Source organism: Tamandua tetradactyla, chromosome 1 (assembly GCF_023851605.1).
Source record: "Tamandua tetradactyla isolate mTamTet1 chromosome 1, mTamTet1.pri, whole genome shotgun sequence".
NCBI classification, from domain to species: Eukaryota; Metazoa; Chordata; class Mammalia; order Pilosa; family Myrmecophagidae; genus Tamandua; species Tamandua tetradactyla.
The window spans coordinates 178,362,392-178,383,140 of NC_135327.1; the positions used below are offsets into that span (position 1 = coordinate 178,362,392).

General features: G+C 35.9%; 1 protein-coding gene across 2 annotated transcripts in view; it reads left to right on the forward strand.

Moving 5' to 3' along the window:
• NUP205 (nucleoporin 205) overlaps positions 1 to 20,749 on the forward strand; it is a 153,216-nt gene that overhangs the window by 87,599 nt on the left and 44,868 nt on the right. For both annotated transcript variants that reach the window (XM_077142076.1, XM_077142164.1), the window contains 8 exons: positions 3,216 to 3,330; positions 4,776 to 4,925; positions 5,659 to 5,730; positions 12,959 to 13,116; positions 13,635 to 13,715; positions 14,403 to 14,594; positions 15,111 to 15,378; positions 15,465 to 15,563. In XM_077142076.1, the coding sequence (XP_076998191.1) occupies positions 3,216 to 3,330; positions 4,776 to 4,925; positions 5,659 to 5,730; positions 12,959 to 13,116; positions 13,635 to 13,715; positions 14,403 to 14,594; positions 15,111 to 15,378; positions 15,465 to 15,563 (1,135 nt within the window). The remainder of the gene's footprint in view (positions 1 to 3,215; positions 3,331 to 4,775; positions 4,926 to 5,658; positions 5,731 to 12,958; positions 13,117 to 13,634; positions 13,716 to 14,402; positions 14,595 to 15,110; positions 15,379 to 15,464; positions 15,564 to 20,749) is intronic.

Here is a 20,749-nt window from a genome sequence, read left to right on the forward strand (position 1 = left end):
TTTAGTGATTTATCTAGCAATTTCTTTGTCCCACTGATTATTTAAGAGTATCTTGTTAATCTCCATTTATTCTTTTTTTTTTTTTGTTAATTTTTAAAGTGTTTTATTTGCACTTCATTTTTTTGTGTGAAAGTTCTGGTTCTTTGGTAGTGGTTGATTTCTACCTTCATTCCATTTTGGTCAGAGAAAATGCTTGGAATGATTTCAATATTATTAAGTTTATAAAGACCTATTTTGTTTCTCAGTATATGATCTGTTTTGGAAAACGTTCTAGGAACACTGGAGAAGAATGTATATCCTGGTGTTTTGGGGTATGATGATCTATATATGTCTGGTAGTTCTAACTCATTTAACACATTGTTCAAGTTCTCTGTTTCCTTGGTGATCCGATGTCTTGTGGTTCTATCTATTGAGGATGGTGTTGTATTGAAGTCTCCCACTATTATTGTTGGAAGTATCTATTGTTCCCTTCAGGTTTACCAGTGTTTGCCTCATACATGTCCTTTGCAGCTCCTTGACTGGTAGAATAAGCATTTATGATTGTTATTTCTTCTTGGTGGGTTTTTCCCTTTTATTAAAAATATGTAGTATCCTTCTTTGTCTCATGATATCTTTACATTTAAAGTCTATTTTTACCTGATAATAGTATAGCTACTCTTTTCTTTTGGTTGCAGTCTGCATAGAACATATTTTCCATTCTTTCATTTTTAATCTATCTGTATGTTTGGGTCTAAGATGCAACTCTTGTAAATAGCATGTAATTGGATCATATTTTTAAATCCATCCTGCCTATCTGTGTCTTTTAATTGGTGAGTTGAGTCCATAAGCATCCTACGTTATTGGTTCTATTAACTATAAAAGCACTTCTTGAATCTACTATCTTATCCTTTAGTTTTTATTTGTCAAATCTATATATTCTTTTCTCTCTCTCTCTTTTTATCCTTTAAATTAACCTTAGTGGTACCTTCTTCCTTACCTCCCTCTCCTGTCTTTTTTTTTTTCTTAGCCGACTGAACTCCCTTAAGTATTTCTTGTAAGGCAAGTTTCTTGTTTACTAGTTTTCTCAGTTTTTGTCTTTGAGTTTTAATCTCTACCTCAATTTTGAAGGACAACTTGGCTGGATAAAGAATTTTTAGTTTGAAACCTTTCTTGTTCAAGATCTTAAATATATCATAACCACTCCCTTCTCATTCCATGGTACCTGTTGGGTCGTCTGAACTCATTTTTATGTGATTTCCCTTGTATGTAGTAACTTGCTATTTTTGTGCTGCATTCCAGGCTTCCTACTTCTCTTCAACATTTGACAGTCTGACTAGTATATGTCTTGGGGTAGGCCTGTTTGGGTTTATTCTATTTGGGGTTCATTGGATCTCGTTGATTTTCATATTTATGTCTTTTATAATGGTTGCAAATTTTCTCTGATTATCACTTCAACTAACTTTCCCAGACCTTTTCTCTTCTCTACTCCTAAAGGAAAACCAGTGATTCTTATATTTGTGTACCTTTTGTTGTCCATCATTTCCCTGAGATCCAATTCCATTTTTCCTATGTTTCATGCCATTTGTTCTTTTTTACTCTTTAGTTCAGTTGTTCTCATTTCTAGCTCACTTATTCTTCCTTCCACTACTTTGAATTTGCTATTATGTGTCTCTAATATATTTCTAATTTGGTCTCTATTGTCTTTCATCTCTATTACATTTGCTGTATTTCTATTTAATCTTCTGAATTATTATTTATGCCCTTCTAGTGTCTTCTTGATATCTTTTCTTTCTTTTTTGCATGCTGTATGATGGGGGGAGAGGCTACATTTCATTCTTTTTCCATGTGACTATCCCATTATTGTAGCACCATTTGTAGAATTTTCTTTTTTCTTTTTTGGAAGTACGTGGGCCGGGAATCAAACCCAAGTCTTCTGCATGGCAAGCAAGAATTCTACCACTGAACTACCCTAGTACCTCTGATATCTTTTATTTCTTTATAAATATCCTTGAGTAGTTCCATATTCTGTGACCCCTCTGGTGTTTTGATTTAGTCACTTAGCTGGGCCATTTCTGCCTGGATCTTCATGTGCTTTCAGATTTTCTGTTGCATTCAGGGCATTTGATTATCTTAATAAGTTTATTTTACAAGTTTATTTCCTTCACTCAGCTAAAGTTTTGTATTTACCTGGATTTGTGTTAAAGGTTCTCTTTGCACTCGATTTGTAGTAATTCTCTGCCAAACCAAGGCCCGGAACTTATGTGGGGCGGGGGCGGGGGGGGGAGTAGTTCTTCTTGGCGTCTAGTAAAAACTAGGTAGAAAAGTTGCACAGGTCAGTAGCAGAATGCCTCCTTGTCATGCAGGAGACCTGAGTTTGACTCTGACCATGCACCAAAAAAAAAAAAAATTACTTGAATGTCTGTTAAAAACTAGACGGAAAAGTTTGCATAGGTGGTTCAGCAGTAGAAAGCTCCCCTGCTATGTGGGAGATCCGGGTTCGACTCCCATGCACACACACATACACAAAAATGATGGTGACATGTAGCTCGGCCTTGCTCTCTGCACAGCTGTGATCCTGGGCCATCATTCATTAAAGGGGAGTTGGACTGGGAGCCTGTGAACTACCCTCGCTGGCCAGCCAGTAGATTCATTCCACTCTGCTTCTTCCCTCCTCCCCAGGGGAGGATCACCCATCTGCATCTCTACCAAAACCAGGCACCCATGGCTGTCACCTCAAGGGTGAGAAGCAGGCACCATGCAATGATACAACAGTCCCAGGCATAGGGGAAGAAAGTCTGCTATTTTCCAGACTCCCCACAGGAACTCCTGGTCACAGAGCCACAATAGAAGACCTCCCAAACCTGCTGCAGGAGCAGGCCGGAGTTCAGGAGCACATCACTCCCTCAGGACTCACGCGCCACCCGCCCCCAGTGGGTTCATGGTTGACGACACTACCCCTCTCTCTCCATACCAGTCTGTGCAATTCAGCTACAGTCCTGGTTATTTATTTATTTATTCATTTTTGATTCTTGTTGTTCCATCGAGCATTGGTAAAAGTCAGTCCACCCTACTCCACCATCTTCCTGGAAGTCTCTTGCCTGTGTTTTTTTTCTATTTGGCTTGCATTGTTGATTTATCTTTATTTTTATTTGGTAGATGTAAGTTCACGTTTTATTATCTTAGCGTGTATAACAAAAAAATACTGATTTGGGCATTTTCTTATTTTAACTTTGCAGGTAATATATCAGTTATGTGCTTATTCTGATACATCTGGTCCTACTATGAGGTACTTAAGAACCAGCCAAGATTTCTTGTTTTCTCAGTTGCAACATCTACCTTTTTCTAACAGAGGTAGGGTATATTTTCCCTCATTATTATAGCAGATTTGTAAGCCCAGTGTTAAGTGACTTTATTTGCACAATATTTTGGGGAATGGTTACAGTATTTGTTTAATTCTGTTCTCATTTGAGTCACTTTCACTTTGCTACTTTGTTAGTTCCTTTTTTAATTTGTGCCTGAGAAGTCTGATGTTTTAACTGGGAGCATAAAGTTATTTAAACATAACTTACTAAGGTGAAATTTAATTCTTACATAAAATTTAAAGATTGTGTTGAAGGAATAAGAGAATATTCCTATAAGAACATTTTTTTCTAAGTGAAAATTGTATAAAAATCTCTGGAAGCAATTCAGGTTTTGAGATGAAAAATAGAAAACTAATTTTGGTAGAAACCATTTATACCATAGTTTATTGACATGAGTAATACAGTTATCTTAGGCTAATTTTGTGTTATCAGTTTTCTTTTTTGTTTTTGATTGATTTTTAACAGTTTTCTAAATTCTGATTGTAATCAGACAGTGGTAGTCTATTGTGTTTTTAGAAAGTTTAATTTATATGATCTTTGTATTTAGGAAATCTGAATTTACAGATTTCATAGTAAGTTTACATTTCTTGTGACTATCAGCTTCTAACTTAGGGCAATGATGTGAGATGCTTGGAAGTTATGGCAAAAAAAGCTTTCCACTTAATTTTCATAAGTATGTCTGTTTTTAGTGCTGAGATTTTGTTTATATAAAGAAACTTTTAAAAATTCTCTTAAGTCTAATTAAAAAGAAAGGTTAATATCTTACCTATTACAGTGACTGTTTATAAAACAATGTAGTGTTGCTAATAATTATTATTAGTAGTATTGGTATTAATATTATTTGGTGAACTTTATGTCTGTACTGTCACAATATAGGACTTCAGAGCCAGTAATATTAAATAATAATTGATTCAAAAAGTCCTGATGTATCAGTGATTCTCAATCCTAATTATCATTAAAACAAAATGTCCTTAGTTGTCTTGAGTGATGCCATAAAGTTATTGAATTTATTTATTTTAATGCATTTCGTTTGTGAAATCAGAATCAAACTGTATAGTGGTTTTTTTTACAAGTTGATGTATTTGAGAATTAATCAATTTTCTAAAAGTATTAAGTTCTGTATTCATGTTAAAATTTGACAGACTCATAGTTCTGTGGATATGCGTCAAATTATCCTGGTAATGAAAACTTGATTTTCTTTCTTCATTTGCTTTGGCTCATCTTTTGAAGATGTGTGCTAGCTTATTGTTTATCCATAGGTATCTTTTGTCCCCCTTTGTTGATTTTGCAGAGTGATATATTATGTTGTCACCAAATTTCATAAACTATTGACTAAGTTAAATTGAAAAATATCTGATTAGTTATAGAATTTTAGGTCTGTTCCAACTTTGTGCTACTGATTTAGGAAACTAACCTTATGTATTTAATTTCCAGAATATGAAATATCTATGCTGAACCAAATGTCATGGCTTATGAAGATTGCCACTATAGAATTACGGGTAACTTCTCTGAATCGTCAACGGTCGCATACCCAGAGGCTCCTTCACCTGTTATTGGATGACATGCCAGTGAAACCATACTCAGGTGAACTTGTGAATATTGGTGTTAGGGTTTTTTGCCACTTAGTGATATGTGATTGTAGACCAAAATAGTTCTTCCACCTACCTTTATAATTTTTTTTCTTAAAACACAACATTTAAAAATTACCTCATGATTTTTTTTATCGCATGGAGCATCTACATTATGCTGTGGTCATGTACACAAATATTCAGTGGAGTTTGTCATAGTGAGCCAGCATGAACCAAGGTATTAAATATGTATTATACATCCAAATTAATCATAAACTTTTTTTTAATGTGAAAAACAACATATACAAAAATGCAATAATATTCAGAACACACTGCAGCAATTAGTTAAAGAACAGGTTTCAGACTTTGGTATGGGTTATAGTTTTGCAATTTTAAGTTTTTCCTTCTAGCTGCTTCAAGATACTATAGACTAAAAGAAATACCAGTATAATGATTCAGCAATCCATAAGCTTTTTAAATCATCTCATTGACATGACTGGGTCTTACTTTCTCAGTTCTGATTATCCCTTTTGCATTTGTGAAGTGGGTTCCATAGGGATAGGAACAGGTGAATGTTGGTAATCAGTTCTCATCAATCTTTGCATTTAAATTATCTGTTAGCAGAGGGCTCTCTTGACCTGGAAACAGTGATCTAGAAATAAAATACCTCATGTTTGCTATTACCAAATAAATGTAGTTTTAAGAGTATATTTTCACTTTTCTTTCCATTATTATTGACTCTCCAACAGATGGTGAAGGTGGAATGGATGATGAAAATAGGTCTGTTTCTGGGTTCCTTCATTTTGACACTACTACAAAAGGTAAAGCCCTTTGAATTTGTAATAAAATTATTTTATAGACTGTTCTACTTTGCTAGCTGCCAGAATGCAATATACCAGAAACAGTTGCTTTTAAAAAAGGGAGTTTAATAAGTTGCAAGTTAACAATTTTTAGGCTGTAGAAATGTCCCATTTAAAGCAAGTCTATAGAAATGTCTAATCTAAGGCATCTGGGGAAAGATACCTTGATTCAAGAAGGCTGATGAAGTTTGGGGTTTCTCTCAAGTGGAAAGACACATGGTGAACATGTCAGGGTTTCTTTCTCATTTGGAAAGGCACATGGCAAAAACAGTCAGGGTTTCTCTCTCGGCTGGAAGGGCATGTGGTGAACATGGTGTCATCTGCTAGCTTCCTGTCTGGTTCCCTGAAAGGCATTTTCCTTTTTCTTTTTCTTTTTTTTTTTTTTTTATTAATTAAAGGAAAAAAATAAATTAACCCAACATTTAGAAATCATACCATTCTACATATGCAATCAGTAATTCTTAACATCATCACATAGATGCATGATCATCGTTTCTTAGTACATTTCCATTGGTTAAGAAGAACTAGCAACACAACCGAAAAAGATATAGAATGTTAATTTAGAGAAAAAAATAAAAGTAATAATAGTAAAAACAAAACAAAACAAAACAAAACAAAAACCTATAGCTCGGATGCAGCTTCATTCAGGTATTATTGTGCTGTCCATTTTTGAGTTTTTGTATCTAGTCCTGTTGCACAGTCTGTATCCCAACAGCTCCAATTACCCATTATCTTACCCTGTTTGTAACTCCTGCTGGACTCTGTTACCAATGACATATTCCAAGTTTATTCTCGAATGTCGATTCACATCATTGGGACCATACAGTATTTGTCTTTTAGTTTTTGGCTAGACTCACTCAGCATAATGTTCTCTAGGTCCATCCATGTTATTACATGCTTCATAAGTTTATCCTGTCTTAAAGCTGCATAATATTCCATCGTATGTACATACCACAGTTTGTTTAGCCACTCGTCTGTTGATGGACATTTTGGCTGTTTCCATCTCTTTGCAATTGTAAATAACGCCGCTATAAACATTGGAGTGCAAATGTCCGTTTGAGTTTTTGCCCTTAATTCCTTTGAGTAGATTCCCAGCAATGGTATTGCTGGGTCGTATGGCAATTCTATATTCAGCTTTTTGAGGAACCGCCAAACTGCCTTCCACAGTGGTTGCACCATTTGACATTCCCACCAACAGTGGATAAGTGTGCCTCTTTCACCGCATCCTCTCCAGCACTTGTCATTTTCTGTTTTGTTGATAATGGCCATTCTGGTGGGTGTGAGATGATATCTCATTGTGGTTTTGATTTGCATTTCTCTAATGGCCAGGGACATTGAGCATCTCTTCATGTGCCTTTTGGCCATTTGTATTTCCTCTTCTGAGAGGTGTCTGTTCAAGTCTTTTTCCCATTTTGTAATTGGGTTGGCTGTCTTTTTGTTGTTGAGTTGAACAATCTCTTTATAAATTCTGGATACTAGACCTTTATGTGATATGTCATTTCCAAATATTATCTCCCATTGTGTAGGCTGTCTTTCTACTTTCTTGATGAAGTTCTTTGATGCACAAAAGTGTTTAATTTTGAGGAGCTCCCATTTATTTATTTCCTTCTTCAGTGCTCTTGCTTTAGGTTTAAGGTCCATAAAACCACCTCCAATTGTAAGATTCATAAGATATCTCCCTACATTTTCCTCTAACTGTTTTATGGTCTTAGACCTAATGTTTAGATCTTTGATCCATTTTGAGTTAACTTTTGTGTAGGGTGTGAGATACGGGTCTTCTTTCATTCTTTTGCATATGGATATCCAGTTCTCTAGGCACCATTTATTGAAGAGACTGTTCTGTCCCAGGTGAGATGGCTTGACTGCCTTATCAAAGATCAAATGTCCGTAGATGAGAGGGTCTATATCTGAGCACTCTATTCAATTCCATTGGTCGATATATCTATCTTTATGCCAATACCATGCTGTTTTGACCACTGTGGCTTCATAATATGCCTTAAAGTCAGGCAGTGCAAGACCTCCAGCTTCGTTTTTTTTCCTCAAAATGTTTTTAGCAATTTGGGGCTCCCTGCCCTTCCAGATAAATTTGCTTATTGGTTTTTCTCTTTCTGAAAAATAAGTTGTTGGGATTTTGATTGGTATTGCATTGAATCTGTAAATCAATTTAGGTAGGATTGACATCTTAACTATATTTAGTCTTCCAGTCCATGAACACGGTATGCCCGTCCATCTATTTAGGTCTTCTGTGATTTCTTTTAGCAGTTTTTTGTAGTTTTCTTTATATAGGTTTTTTGTCTCTTTAGTTAAATTTATTCCTAGGTATTTTATTCTTTTAGTTGCAATTGTAAATGGGATTCGTTTCTTGATTTCCCCCTCAGCTTGTTCATTACTGGTGTATAAAAACACTACAGATTTTTGAATGTTGATCTTGTAACCTGCCACTTTGCTGTACTCGTTAATTAGCTTTAGTAGTTTTGCTGTGGATTTTTCCGGGTTTTCGACATATAGTATCATATCGTCTGCAAACAGTGATAGTTTTACTTCTTCCTTTCCAATTTTGATGCCTTGTATTTCTTTTTCTTGTCTAATTGCTCTGGCTAGAACCTCCAACACAATGTTGAATAATAGTGGTGATAGTGGACATCCTTGTCTTGTTCCTGATCTTAGGGGGAAAGTTTTCAATTTTTCCCCATTGAGGATGATATTAGCTGTGGGTTTTTCATATATTCCCTCTATCATTTTAAGGAAGTTCCCTTGTATTCCTATCTTTTGAAGTGTTTTCAACAGGAAAGGATGTTGAATCTTGTCAAATGCCTTCTCTGCATCAATTGAGATGATCATGTGATTTTTCTGCTTTGATTTGTTGATATGGGTATTACATTAATTGATTTTCTTATGTTGAACCATCCTTGCATACCTGGGATGAATCCTACTTGGTCATGATGTATAATTCTTTTAATGTGTTGTTGGATACGATTTGCTAGAATTTTATTGAGGATTTTTGCATCTATGTTCATTAGAGAGATTGGTCTGTAGTTTTCTTTTTTTGTGATATCTTTGCCTGGTTTTGGTATGAGGGTGATGTTGGCTTCATAGAATGAATTAGGTAGTTTTCCCTCCGCTTCGATTTTTTTGAAGAGTTTGAGGAGAGTTGGTACTAATTCTTTCTGGAATGTTTGATAGAATTCACATGTGAAGAAAAGTCTGGTCCTGGACTTTTCTTTTAGGAAGCTTTTGAATGACTAATTCAGTTTCTTTACTTGTGATTGATTTGTTGAGGTCATCTATGTCTTCTTGAGTCAAAGTTGGTTGTTCATGTCTTTCCAGGAACCCGTCCATTTCATCTAAATTGTTGTATTATTAGCGTAAAGTTGTTCATAGTATCCTGTTATTACCTCCTTTATTTCTGTGAGGTCAGTAGTTATGTCTCCTCTTCCATTTCTGATCTTATTTATTTGCATCCTCTCTCTTCTTCTTTTTGTCAATCTTGCTAAGTGCCCATCAATCTTATTGATTTTCTCATAGAACCAACTTCTGGTCTTATTGATTTTCTCTATTGTTTTCATGTTTTCAATTTCATTTATTTCTGCTCTAATCTTTGTTATTTCTTTCCTTTTGCTTGCTTTGGGATTAGTTTGCTGTTCTTTCTCCAGTTCTTCCAAGTGGACAGTTAATTCCTGCATTTTTGCCTTTTCTTCTTTTCTGATATAGGCATTTAGGGCAATAAATTTCCCTCTTAGCACTGCCTTTGCTGCGTCCCATAAGTTTTGAAATGTTGTGTTTTCATTTTCATTCGCCTCGAGGTATTTGCTAATTTCTCTAGCAATTTCTTCCTTGACCCACTGGTTGTTTAAGAGTGTGTTGTTGAGCGTCCATGTATTTGTGAATTTCCTGCGCTCTGCCTATTATTGATTTCCAACTTCATTCCTTTATGATCCGAGAAAGTGTTGTGTATGATTTCAATCTTTTTAAATTTGTTAAGACTTGCTTTGTGACCCAGCATATGGTCTATCTTTGAGAATGAGCCATGAGCACTTGAGAAAAAGGTGTATCCTGCTGATGTGGGATGTAATGTCCTATAAATGTCTGTTAAGTCTGGCTCATTTATAGTAATATTCAGATTCTCTATTTCTTTATTGATCCTCTGTCTAGATGTTCTGTCCATTGATGAGAGTGGTGAATTGAAGTCTCCAACTATTATGGTATATGAGTCTATTTCCTTTTTCAGTGTTTGCAGTGTATTCCTCACGTATTTTGGGGCATTCTTGTTCGGTGCGTAAATATTTATGATTGTTATGTCTTCTTGTTTAATTGTTCCTTTTATTAGTAGATAGTGTCCTTCTTTGTCTCTTTTAACTGTTTTACATTTGAAGTCTAATTTGTTGGATATTAGTATAGCCACTCCTGCTCTTTTCTGGTTGTTATTTGCATGAAATATCTTTTCCCAACCTTTCACTTTCAACCTATGTTTATCTTTGGGTGTAAGATGTGTTTCCTGTAGACAGCATATAGAAGGATCCTGTTTTTTAATCCATTCTACCAATCTACTTCTTTTGATTGGGGAATTCAGTCCATTAACATTTAGTGTTATTACTGTTTGGATAATATTTTCCTCTAACATTTTGCCTTTTGTATTATATATATCATATCTGATTTTCCTTCTTTCTACACTCTTCTCCATACCTCTCTCTTCTGTCTTTTTGTATCTGACTCTAGTGCTCCCTTTACTATTCCTTGCAGAGCTGGTCTCTTGGCCACAAATTCTCTCAGTGACTTTTTGTCTGAGAATGTTTTAATTTCTCCCTCATTTTTGAAGGATAATTTTGCTGGATATAGGAGTCTTGGTTGGCAGTTTTTCTCTTTTAGTAATTTAAATATATCATCCCACTGTCTTCTAGCTTCCATGGTTTCTGCTGAGAAATCTACACATAGTCTTATTGGGTTTCCCTTGTATGTGATGGATTGTTTTTCTCTTGCTGCTTTCAAGATCCTCTCTTTCTCTTTGACCTCTGACATTCTAACTAGTAAGTGTCTTGGAGAACGCCTGTTTGGGTCTAATCTCTTTGGGGTGTGCTGCACTTCTTGGATCTGTAATTTTAGGTCTTTCATAAGAGTTGGGAAATTTTCAGTGATAATTTCTTCCATTAGTTTTTCTCCTCCTTTTCCCTTCTCTTCTCCTTCTGGGACACCCACAACACGTATATTTGTGCGGTTCATATTGTCCTTGAGTTCCCTGATACCCTGTTCAAATTTTTCCATTCTTTTCCGGATAGTTTCTGTTTCTTTTTGGAATTCAGATGTTCCATCCTCCAAATCACTAATTCTATCTTCTGTCTCTTTAAATCTATCATTGTAGGTATCCATTGCTTTTTCCATCTTTTCTACTTTATCCTTCACTTCCATAAGTTCTGTGATTTTTTTTCAGTTTTTCTATTTCTTCTTTTTGTTCAGCCCATGTCTTCTTCATGTCCTCCCTCAATTTCTCGATTTCCTTTTTGAAGAGGTTTTCCATTTCTGTTCGTTTATTCAGCATTAGTTGTCTCAGCTCTTGTATCTCATTTGAACTATTGGTTTGTTCCTTTGACTGGGCCATATTCTCAATCTTCTGAGCGTGGACCGTTATCTTCTGCTGCTGGCGTCTGGGCATTTAGTCAGATTTCCCTGGGTGTCGGACCCAACAAGGTTGTAAGATTTTTCTGTGAAATCTCTGGGTTCTGTTTTTCTTATCCTGCCCAGTAAATGGCGCTCATGGCACACATTTGTCTCACGTGTTTGAAAGGGATCCCCCCCGGTCACCGTTCTCCACGGCCTAGTGATTTCTGATCCAATTCTCTCAGTTGGTTCGGGGGGCCGCGGGTGGTGCGGGCGTCAGCCGCGGCGGCTTGAGCGGATCCTGTGGCTCCTTTATTAATTTCCCTATTGGTGTTTGGTTGGACCCAGTCCCTGCCACTGTCGGAAATTCCCTACTCTCCCTGGAGGGGTGTCGGTTGCCAGCCGCAACGGGCCTGGGGAATTCGCTACCAGACCAGGAAGCCGCCCGCAGGGGAGGGGCGTTGGTCGCAGGCCACAGCGGCCTGGGGAATTCGCCACCGGACCAGAAAGCCGCCCAAGGGGGAGGGCCACCGCTGCTTGGGTAGCCCTCTGATCTGAGACTCGTAGCCGGACCAGGAAGCCGCCCGCAAAAGAGGGGCGCTGGCCGCCGCCGCTTGGGAAACTTGCCTCTCCGAGACTCACAGCTGGCCCGGGAAGGAGGGAGGGAGGAGCTCCGGCCGCCACAGCTGCCACTGCTCGGGGGGTCGCGCGCCGCTCGGGGATTTCACCGCAGCCGAGTCTCGCAGTCAGACTAGCCAGTCCAGACTGGGGTACTCTGTGTGTCCATTCCCGGTCATGGCCCCGGGAGCTGTTCTGCACTGTTTCTGTTCACCTAGTAGTTGCCTTGGAGGAGGAACTAAGACACACGTACCTTACTAAGCCGCCATCTTGGCCCCGCTTCCAGGATCTCACATTTTCCTTTTTCATCTCCAAAATTCACTGGCCGGTGGACTCTCTGCTTCATGGTTCTGAGGCATTCTGTCATCCTTCTCTACTCTCTATGAATCTCCCTCTTTCTCCAAAATGTTTCCTCTTTTATAGGGTTCCAGTAAAGTAATCAAGTCCCACCTAGAATAGGTGGAGACACGTCTGCACCTAATCCAGTGTAACACCCACTCTTGAGTGAATCACATCTCCATGGAGATAATCTAATTAAAGTTTCCAGCATACAGTACTGAGTAGGGATTAGAAGAAATGGCTGCCTTTACAAAATGGGATTAGGATTAAAACATGGCTTTTCTAGGATACATAACATCCTTTCAAACCAGCACAGAGACATAGATTAAATTGTTCAAAAATTGAAAGAAAATTATATTGTTCCTTTATCTTCATATTCTGAACTGTTATAAAAAAGCTACATAAGGATTATTGTTAACCAAAAATAATCTTTATAACTAGGTTGATAGGATGGAAAGAAATAATTTTGTGAAGACATGTTTTGAAAATGAAATCAAATTTAGATTTCAATGCAATCTTCAGTTTCTGGACCAATACCCTGCCTTAATATAGCACTATAATTGAGAGTGAGCGAAGTTTGATGGTTTGATCCTTTCCTTGATACCCCAAGTAAAATTGAATTAATTTTTATTTTTCCTAGTACGTCGAAAAATTTTGAGCATTCTGGATTCTATTGACTTCAGTCATGAGTTCCCTGAGCCTTTGCAGTTGGATTTCTTTGATCGTGCCAAAATTGAACAAGTTATTGCCAACTGTGAACACAAGAATTTACGTGGACAGACAGTCTGCAATGTTAAGGTGAGGACTGGTTTAAAGTGTTAGTAGTATCAAATGGTTCAAACTTTGATTCATCAAAAAAAAAAAAGTAACTATATAGTTGTTTTTTTTCTGACAGATTTTTATTACTGTCTTATTGGACTATGGTTTTCATTGGTCAAATTGCCAGGAAAATTAAAATTAATAGACCACTTTAGCTTCATTTTTTAAAAGATTCCCTGTCACCTTCCTCTTAACGTTCCTCCCACCCAGCTAGAATATGAAGTGATTTTAACTGTCTACCAGGTAGAATTATAATGGTCTCACCAATAGGAAGAAGTGGTCCAGAATATTAACTTAACCTTCCATAGAGGATTTGGTATCACTCTCTGTTATGCAAAGTGAAACTTAACAGTTTTGACTGTGAAAAGGAGAGTGCCGCTATAGATCATATAAAGGTATACAAATCTTTTCCCTCTAGGGCAGTTTATAGTGATCAATAGGGGTATTATTCTTACAGTGTCTGAAATGGTCTTATTTTTCTTTTCCCAATTATATAGCTTCTTCATAGATTTCTCGTAGCTGAAGTAAATGCCCTTCAGGGTATGGCAGCCATAGGTCAGAGACCTTTATTAATGGAGGTAAGCCCTTGTTACTTTCAACTACTTAAGTTGATGGTTAAAACACAAAACAGTAATGACTTGCAGTTCATTAATTAGTAAACTACATAAACATTAAACTTTAATGGAATCTTTCCCTTTTTACTTTATACATTTTAAGCAACTGAATCTGAAGTTACTGTTTGCTAGGCTGGTTAAGGGTGTGCAACCTGTCCATGATTTAGACTTTACTTACTCCGTATCATTGAGAGAGGAAAGAGTCATTTCTCAACACAAGTAGAGAGTTATGGGTAAGAAGTCAAGTGTGGAAAACCACACACATAGAAATACGTCTGGCTTGGCAAAAGCAAGAGGCAAAGAAATGAAATACATGTCATGGAAACATGTCATTGAATTTAGTTTTGGGCAACTCTTGTGTTCCAGGATAAGTGTAACAGTTACAAGGAGAAAAAAGATGGGGTTAAAACCCATCTTCTATAAATGAAAACCCATCTGTTCCATGCTTTTATACATATACACATGTACACACAGCCTCACATATTTTTCATAGTCCACCAATGTAACATAAATGTTATCTGCTGCCTGGCATACTGATGGTAGATAGGTTTCCAAACTGTAGTATAGTTAATTTTTTTCTAAGTAAGTAACTGTTAAACATAGGAACCTGTTGATAATAGACATTTGTGATTTCAATATCTGCGGCTTTAGGAAATCAGCACTATACTTCAATATGTGGTAGGAAGAAACAAACTGCTTCAATGTCTTCATGCAAAACGGCATGCACTGGAGTCATGGAGACAGCTGGTAGAAATTATATTGACAGCATGTCCCCAGGACCTCATTCAGGCAGAGGATCGACAACTGATTATTCGGGACATCCTACAAGATGTGCATGATAAGGTAATATACATCTTAGTTTACCATATAACACTGAACAATTATTTATATAACATTTAAATATTAAAATATAGTTTGTAACCTTAGTATTTTTTCAGTTTTATATTAGGAATAAAATAGAGCTGTGCAATGCAAATTTTAAAACATTCCTTGTTGAAAGAGATTAATTTTGTCCAGTCGTAGCTCTCTGTCAGGGTGGGTATCAGAAGTTTCTAGGGAACTTTTCCAAAATACCTATGGATACATCTCAGCCCAGACTACTGAATAGAAATCTCTAGTCATCTGTGAATTGCCCTGAAAACACCTTCCTGGGTGAATTCTGATAGGAATTCCTTTTGTTAAGAACACCTGTCACCTAGAATCACATTTAAATTTCTCTCTATATATTAGTGTTCTTTTTCTTTGAACCTTATAATTCCATTAGTATACTCTAATAGTAGTAAAAAACTAAAATGTAAATTTGTTAATGATTATAGCTGAAAGCAGGATGTTAACCCTGATTTGTCTTTCTATTTTAAGATACTAGATGATGAAGCAGCACAGGAATTAATGCCAGTGGTAGCAGGTGCTGTGTTCACCCTGACGGCTCATCTAAGTCAGGCTGTTCGCACAGAACAGAAGCAGCCATTGGTCTCAGGACCCAGAGAAGCCCATTATGCTTTTATGCTTGATAGTTCTTTCACCTCACCTCCTCCAGCAGAGAACCCAGTGGTGGGTTTTGCTTCTATTGGAGATTCTTCACTTCACATCATATTGAAGAAACTGTTAGACTTCATTTTGAAGACAGGTTTTTTCCTTCTAAATTTCCTATAAATTACAATTTATGTATTTGTTTTGACTTTAATTAAAAAGATTTTCACTCTGTCTCTCCAGGTGGCGGATTCCAAAGAGTGAGGACTCACCTATATGGTTCTCTACTTTATTATTTACAGATTGCCCAGAGACCAGATGAACCAGACACCTTAGAAGCAGGTAGAAACAGATAGATTTCTGATCTTTTCTGTTTTTAGAGACAGGTGACCTTAAATTTAAGAAGCCACTGCTACATCTTTTATAAATGAGTTTTTAATGCAATCATTAAAGACTACAAAGTCTAGGGATAATGTTTGCTTTTTACAGATTATGGAAATAATACATGAGCAGTATTAAAAAAAAACCTCAAATAATATTTCTGCTTTTTATCATTCTCACTCCAGTCCTTCTGAACAATATGTGTTCTACAGTGTCTTTTTTTCCTTTGTAATATGTCGTAGTACATATCTAGTTGATTTTTTTAATGGCTTTGTTATTCCATAGTATAGGTGAAACATTTATTAAACCATTTAATTGATAGTCAATTAAATTGTCTTATTTTTTACTATCACAAACAATGGTCCATCAAATATTCTTCTATATGCCTATTTTTGTATTTCTCTAGAAGGGTGTTTCATGGTTGAATTTCCACGTGAAAAAGTTTGCACATTTTTATTTGAATAGATTCTACCAAATAGTCTTCTGAAAAGCTTTCACTGATTTGAGCTCTTATCAGTTGTATAGATCTTCTTATACTAGTGTGAGATTTTCTTAGGTTAAGTTTCTAGATACAGAATTTCTTGATTAAAAAAATACTGATAAATACTATTCTCTAAAATGTTTTTAGCATTTTAACCAGTGAACAATAACCTGGAACCTTTTGGTTTGGATTCCAGATATAAAAAAATTATTTTTAACTGTTCAACAGATGAGTATAGTAAATCTCTGTACCTGAGTTACTCTGCCTTTTGTTAAAAACTTGTCAGTAGTGTCTTCTGATAATGGACTTTTTTTATGCCCATCTCTTTTAAGAATGTTTGTTGATTTCTACACAAAATCTTAAAAACCAATGTGTGTGTGTAAGTTACAAATTATTTTACATTTGCCTTTTAATGGCTATGTATCATTCCACAATACTTAGAAGGTAAAAATAGCCAAATTAAATAATGCGCAAAACAGTAGTACCTACTTAAATAATGCACAAAAATATTTTAAAGGGCAGGAAAAGCAACAGAATAGTTTAGAAAAACTTAGGAAAAAAAAAAGAGTTCTTTTAGAGAAGGTAGTGTTCTGGTTTGCTAATGCCACTGGCATGCAATATACCAGAACAGGGTTGGCTTTTATACAGGGGATTTATTAAGTTACAATTTTACAGTTCTAAGTCCATAAAAATGTATCAAATAAGGCATCCAGAGAAAGATACCTTGATGCAAAAAGGGCTGGATGGCATCTGGGATTTCTCTGTCAGCTGGGAAGACACGTGGCTGGCATCTGAGGCCCTTGCTTCCCAGTTCACTGCTTTGTGTTTCTGATTCCAGTGATTTCCTCTCTAAATGTCTTTGGGCCCTCAGTTAGCTCTCTGAGGCAAAAGTCTGGGTTCTGACTTGCTTAGCATCTCAAAGGAAGGCACATGGCAGTGTCTGCTGGGCTCTTCTGGATTTTGGTTTCAAATAACTCTTGGAGATCATGTGGTTCCTGGCATTTTCCTATGTATCTTCAAACATCTGTGTCTGTGTCAACTCTGCCTCTTTCGTTCCCCTTGTTGAATTCTCTTAAAGGCTTCAGTAAACTAATCAAGACCCACCTGGAATTGGCAGTCACGTCTCCATCTAATCAGAAAGTCATACCCACAATTGGGTGTGTCACATCTTGATAGAAACAATCAACAGTTCCACCCTACACTATTGAACCAGGATTTAAGAACATGGCTTTTCTGGGGTACATAACAATTTCAAACAGGCACAAGTAGTAATGGGGATTTTGCTTTCCCCTTTTTTAGTCACATCTCTCATATTTTCCCCTCTTTTCATGTGTCTGTTTTTAATTTTACATCACCAGTTAGTTTATTGGTAAAAGTCATCACCTAACCACTTGGTGGAGTTTTATAGGATACTTTTTCAAAGAGGTCATTATCAAAATTGATAAAGCAGTGTGACCATAAAACATTTTTCTATGTTTTTAATTTTCACGTGATTCATTTTTAGAGTAATTTCATCCCTTAATTAGTTTTTAAAGTTTTTTTTTATCATAATTGATATTTATTTTGACTTATTTTAAACAGTAAACTGCTCTGTTCCCTATTGTTTTTTAAGTTTTAAATTAGAAATGTTAATTTAACTTAATAAATGTTTGTTGAGCAATACCTTTTGTGCAGATGCTACCTAATTCTGTTTTGGTTTAAAACAAATAATTGAATTTTCAGTATTTATATTTCTACACCTCTTTACTTTATTCTTAAAGTAACCATATGCACTGAACCCAGGGCAGATTATCCCTGTTTAAAGGAATCTGATGTACAGAAACAAAATAACACTATCTGTGACAGATCTGAGAATTGGTTATCGTAGATTTCTTGACTTCCAACGGAATGTTCTTTATTCTGAACCTAGCATCTCACACCCTGATATTTTTATTTTTCCTTTTTGTAATTTGTAATTTTTTCCTGTTATAATTTGATTGAAAATTTCTAATAGCAGTGCTTTGCAACTCATATCACATTGGGCTAATTTCTAACATATAAAGAGCACCTACAAATCAATAACCCAATAGAAAAATAGGCAAAGGATAGAAATACACAGTTTAGGGAAAAGGAAATTCAAAACATTCCTCAGTATATAGTTAGCTTTCTGACATACGTATGCATGGAGCCCATTGTTTGGTGTTGGGGATGTAGTAGATCCAGGCAGGAATCCAAGCCTAAAATTTTTGGATAAAATTCCTTGGGGGATTCTTATAAGCTTCCTTTATTAAGGAACACTTAGAGTTAAAATATAACATTGCTTATACATATGCAATCTCTAGGGTTTGGATGATAGATTTTGATTTGAATATGTTTTCTTTATCTGTTTTTTACTCCTTCAATTTTCTCTCCTTTCTACCAGTGACCACTGGGGACAAATGTCAATAATTGACAGAGCCTGAAAGTTTAATGTGAACCACAGTTAGTGTATTCTTAATTAAGTACATAGTGTATTAATTAAGCCAATCTATAAAGTTGGGCTAACCTTTTTGTGCAAAGTGTTTTTGGTTTTATTTTCATGCGATTAGCCCTATTTCAGTGCTATTGTAATCTCGGTAGAATTGATTATATTGTTGTTAAACAGGTTAATTATTAACTTTGCATTTTCTGGGAGTTTATCATTCAACCTTTAATATATATATACTTAATTGTTAGGGTTAAATGAAAGATGTCAATTTGAATACTCAATTTTTAAAATCTGTTTTATTGTTTACTGAATACTTAATTTTAAAATTGTTTAAATTGTTACAGTTTCTAAGTTCTTTTAGTTTAAACTTTTCTCATCTGTTCCTGTCTCTTTTCAATTGGCTTTTCTTTTACCTTAAATTTAACAGGTTAATGGTATTCAACATTATCCTTTATTTTCAGTTATAGCAAGAATAATGAATTTTCTGCTGTGTTTATAATTTTGGGGGGTATTTGTGACTTTTTCATTTGATTTTGAGGCATTTCCATTTATCTATTTCTTCTTTTGTTGTTTGTGCTTTGGGTGTAAAGTTTAGGAAGCTACCTCGTATTATTAGGTCTTGAAGATGTGTCCCTATATTTCCTTTTAGAGTTTTATGGTACTGGCTCTTATGTTTAGGTCTTTGATCCACTTAATTTTTGTATAGGGTCAAAGGTAAGGGTCCTCTTTCCTTCTTTTGGCTACTGGTACCCAATTCTCCCATGCCCATTTATTGAAAAGACTGTTTTTGCCCAGTTCATTGGATTTGTGGGCCTTGTTGAAGATCAGCTGACCAGAAATTTGGTGGTCTATTTCCACACTCTCGATTTAGTTCCATTGGCCAATACTTCTATCTTTGTTCCAGTACCATGCTGTTTTGACCATTGTGGCTTTATAATAAGCTTTAAAATCAGGAAGTATTAATCTTCCCACTTCATTCTTCTTTTTATGATATTTTTAGCTATTTGAGGTCCCTTTCTCTTCCAAATGAATTTGATAACTAGCTTTTCCAAGTTCTTCAAAGTAGTTTCTTGGACATTTGATTGGTATTGCATTGAATTTGTAGGTCACTTTGGATAGAATTGACATCTTAACTACATTTAATTTGCCCATCTGTGAGCAGGGATTGTCTTTCTACCTATTTAGATCTTTGATTTCTTTTAGCAGTGTTTTGTAGTTTTCTGTTTACAGGTCCTTTACATCCCTGCTTAAGTTTATTCTTAGATACTTGATTCATTTAGTTGCTATTTTGAATGGAATTTTGTCTATAATATCTCCTCAGTTAAGTCATTGCTTGTGTATAGAAATGTTACTGATTTTTGTATGTAATCTTCTATCCTGCCACTTTGCTGATATGTATATTAGCTCAAGAAGCTTTGTTATAGATGTCTTAACATTTTCCACGTATGGTATGTCATCTGCAAATAATGAAAGGTTTACTTCTTCCTTTCCAATTTGGATGCTTTTTTTAAATATTTTTATTTATGAAACGTAAGCTCATACAAACACAAACATTCTTACCATGTGATCATTCCATTCTTGTTATATAATCAATAACTCACAGTATCATCACATAGTTTGTATATTCATCATTATGATCATTTCTTAGGACATTTTGGATGCCTTTTATTTCTTTTTCCTGCCTGATTGCTCTAGCTAGAACTTCTAGTACAGTGTTGAATAATAACAGTGACAAAGGGCATCCTTGTCTCATTCCCGATCTTAGGGGGAATGGCTTTCAGTATTTCCCCATTGAGTATAATGCTGGCTATGGGTTTTTCATATATGCCCTTATCATATTGAGAAAATTTCTTTTGATTTCTACCTTTTGAAGTGTTTTTATCAGAAAAGGATGTTGAATTTTGTTGAATGCTTTTTTAGCATCAATATAATCATGCAATTTTTTTCCCTTTCAGTTTGTTAATGTGCTGTACTACGTTGATTGATTTTCTTGTGTTGAACCACCCTTGCATTCCTGGTATAAATGCTGCGTGGTTATGGGACAGGGTGCTCAAGGGGTGCCGTATGGGATAGGGCATTGGTGAATGGGGTATGGGGCATGGAGGGGCAGGGCACATGGGATTGGGAAGTCAAGAGCATAGCTTGGTTTACTTCCTCTTTCCTACCTCTCTGTCTGTACACTCCTGAGGGCTCCTGGCCTCCATTTGAAAAGCAGCTTGT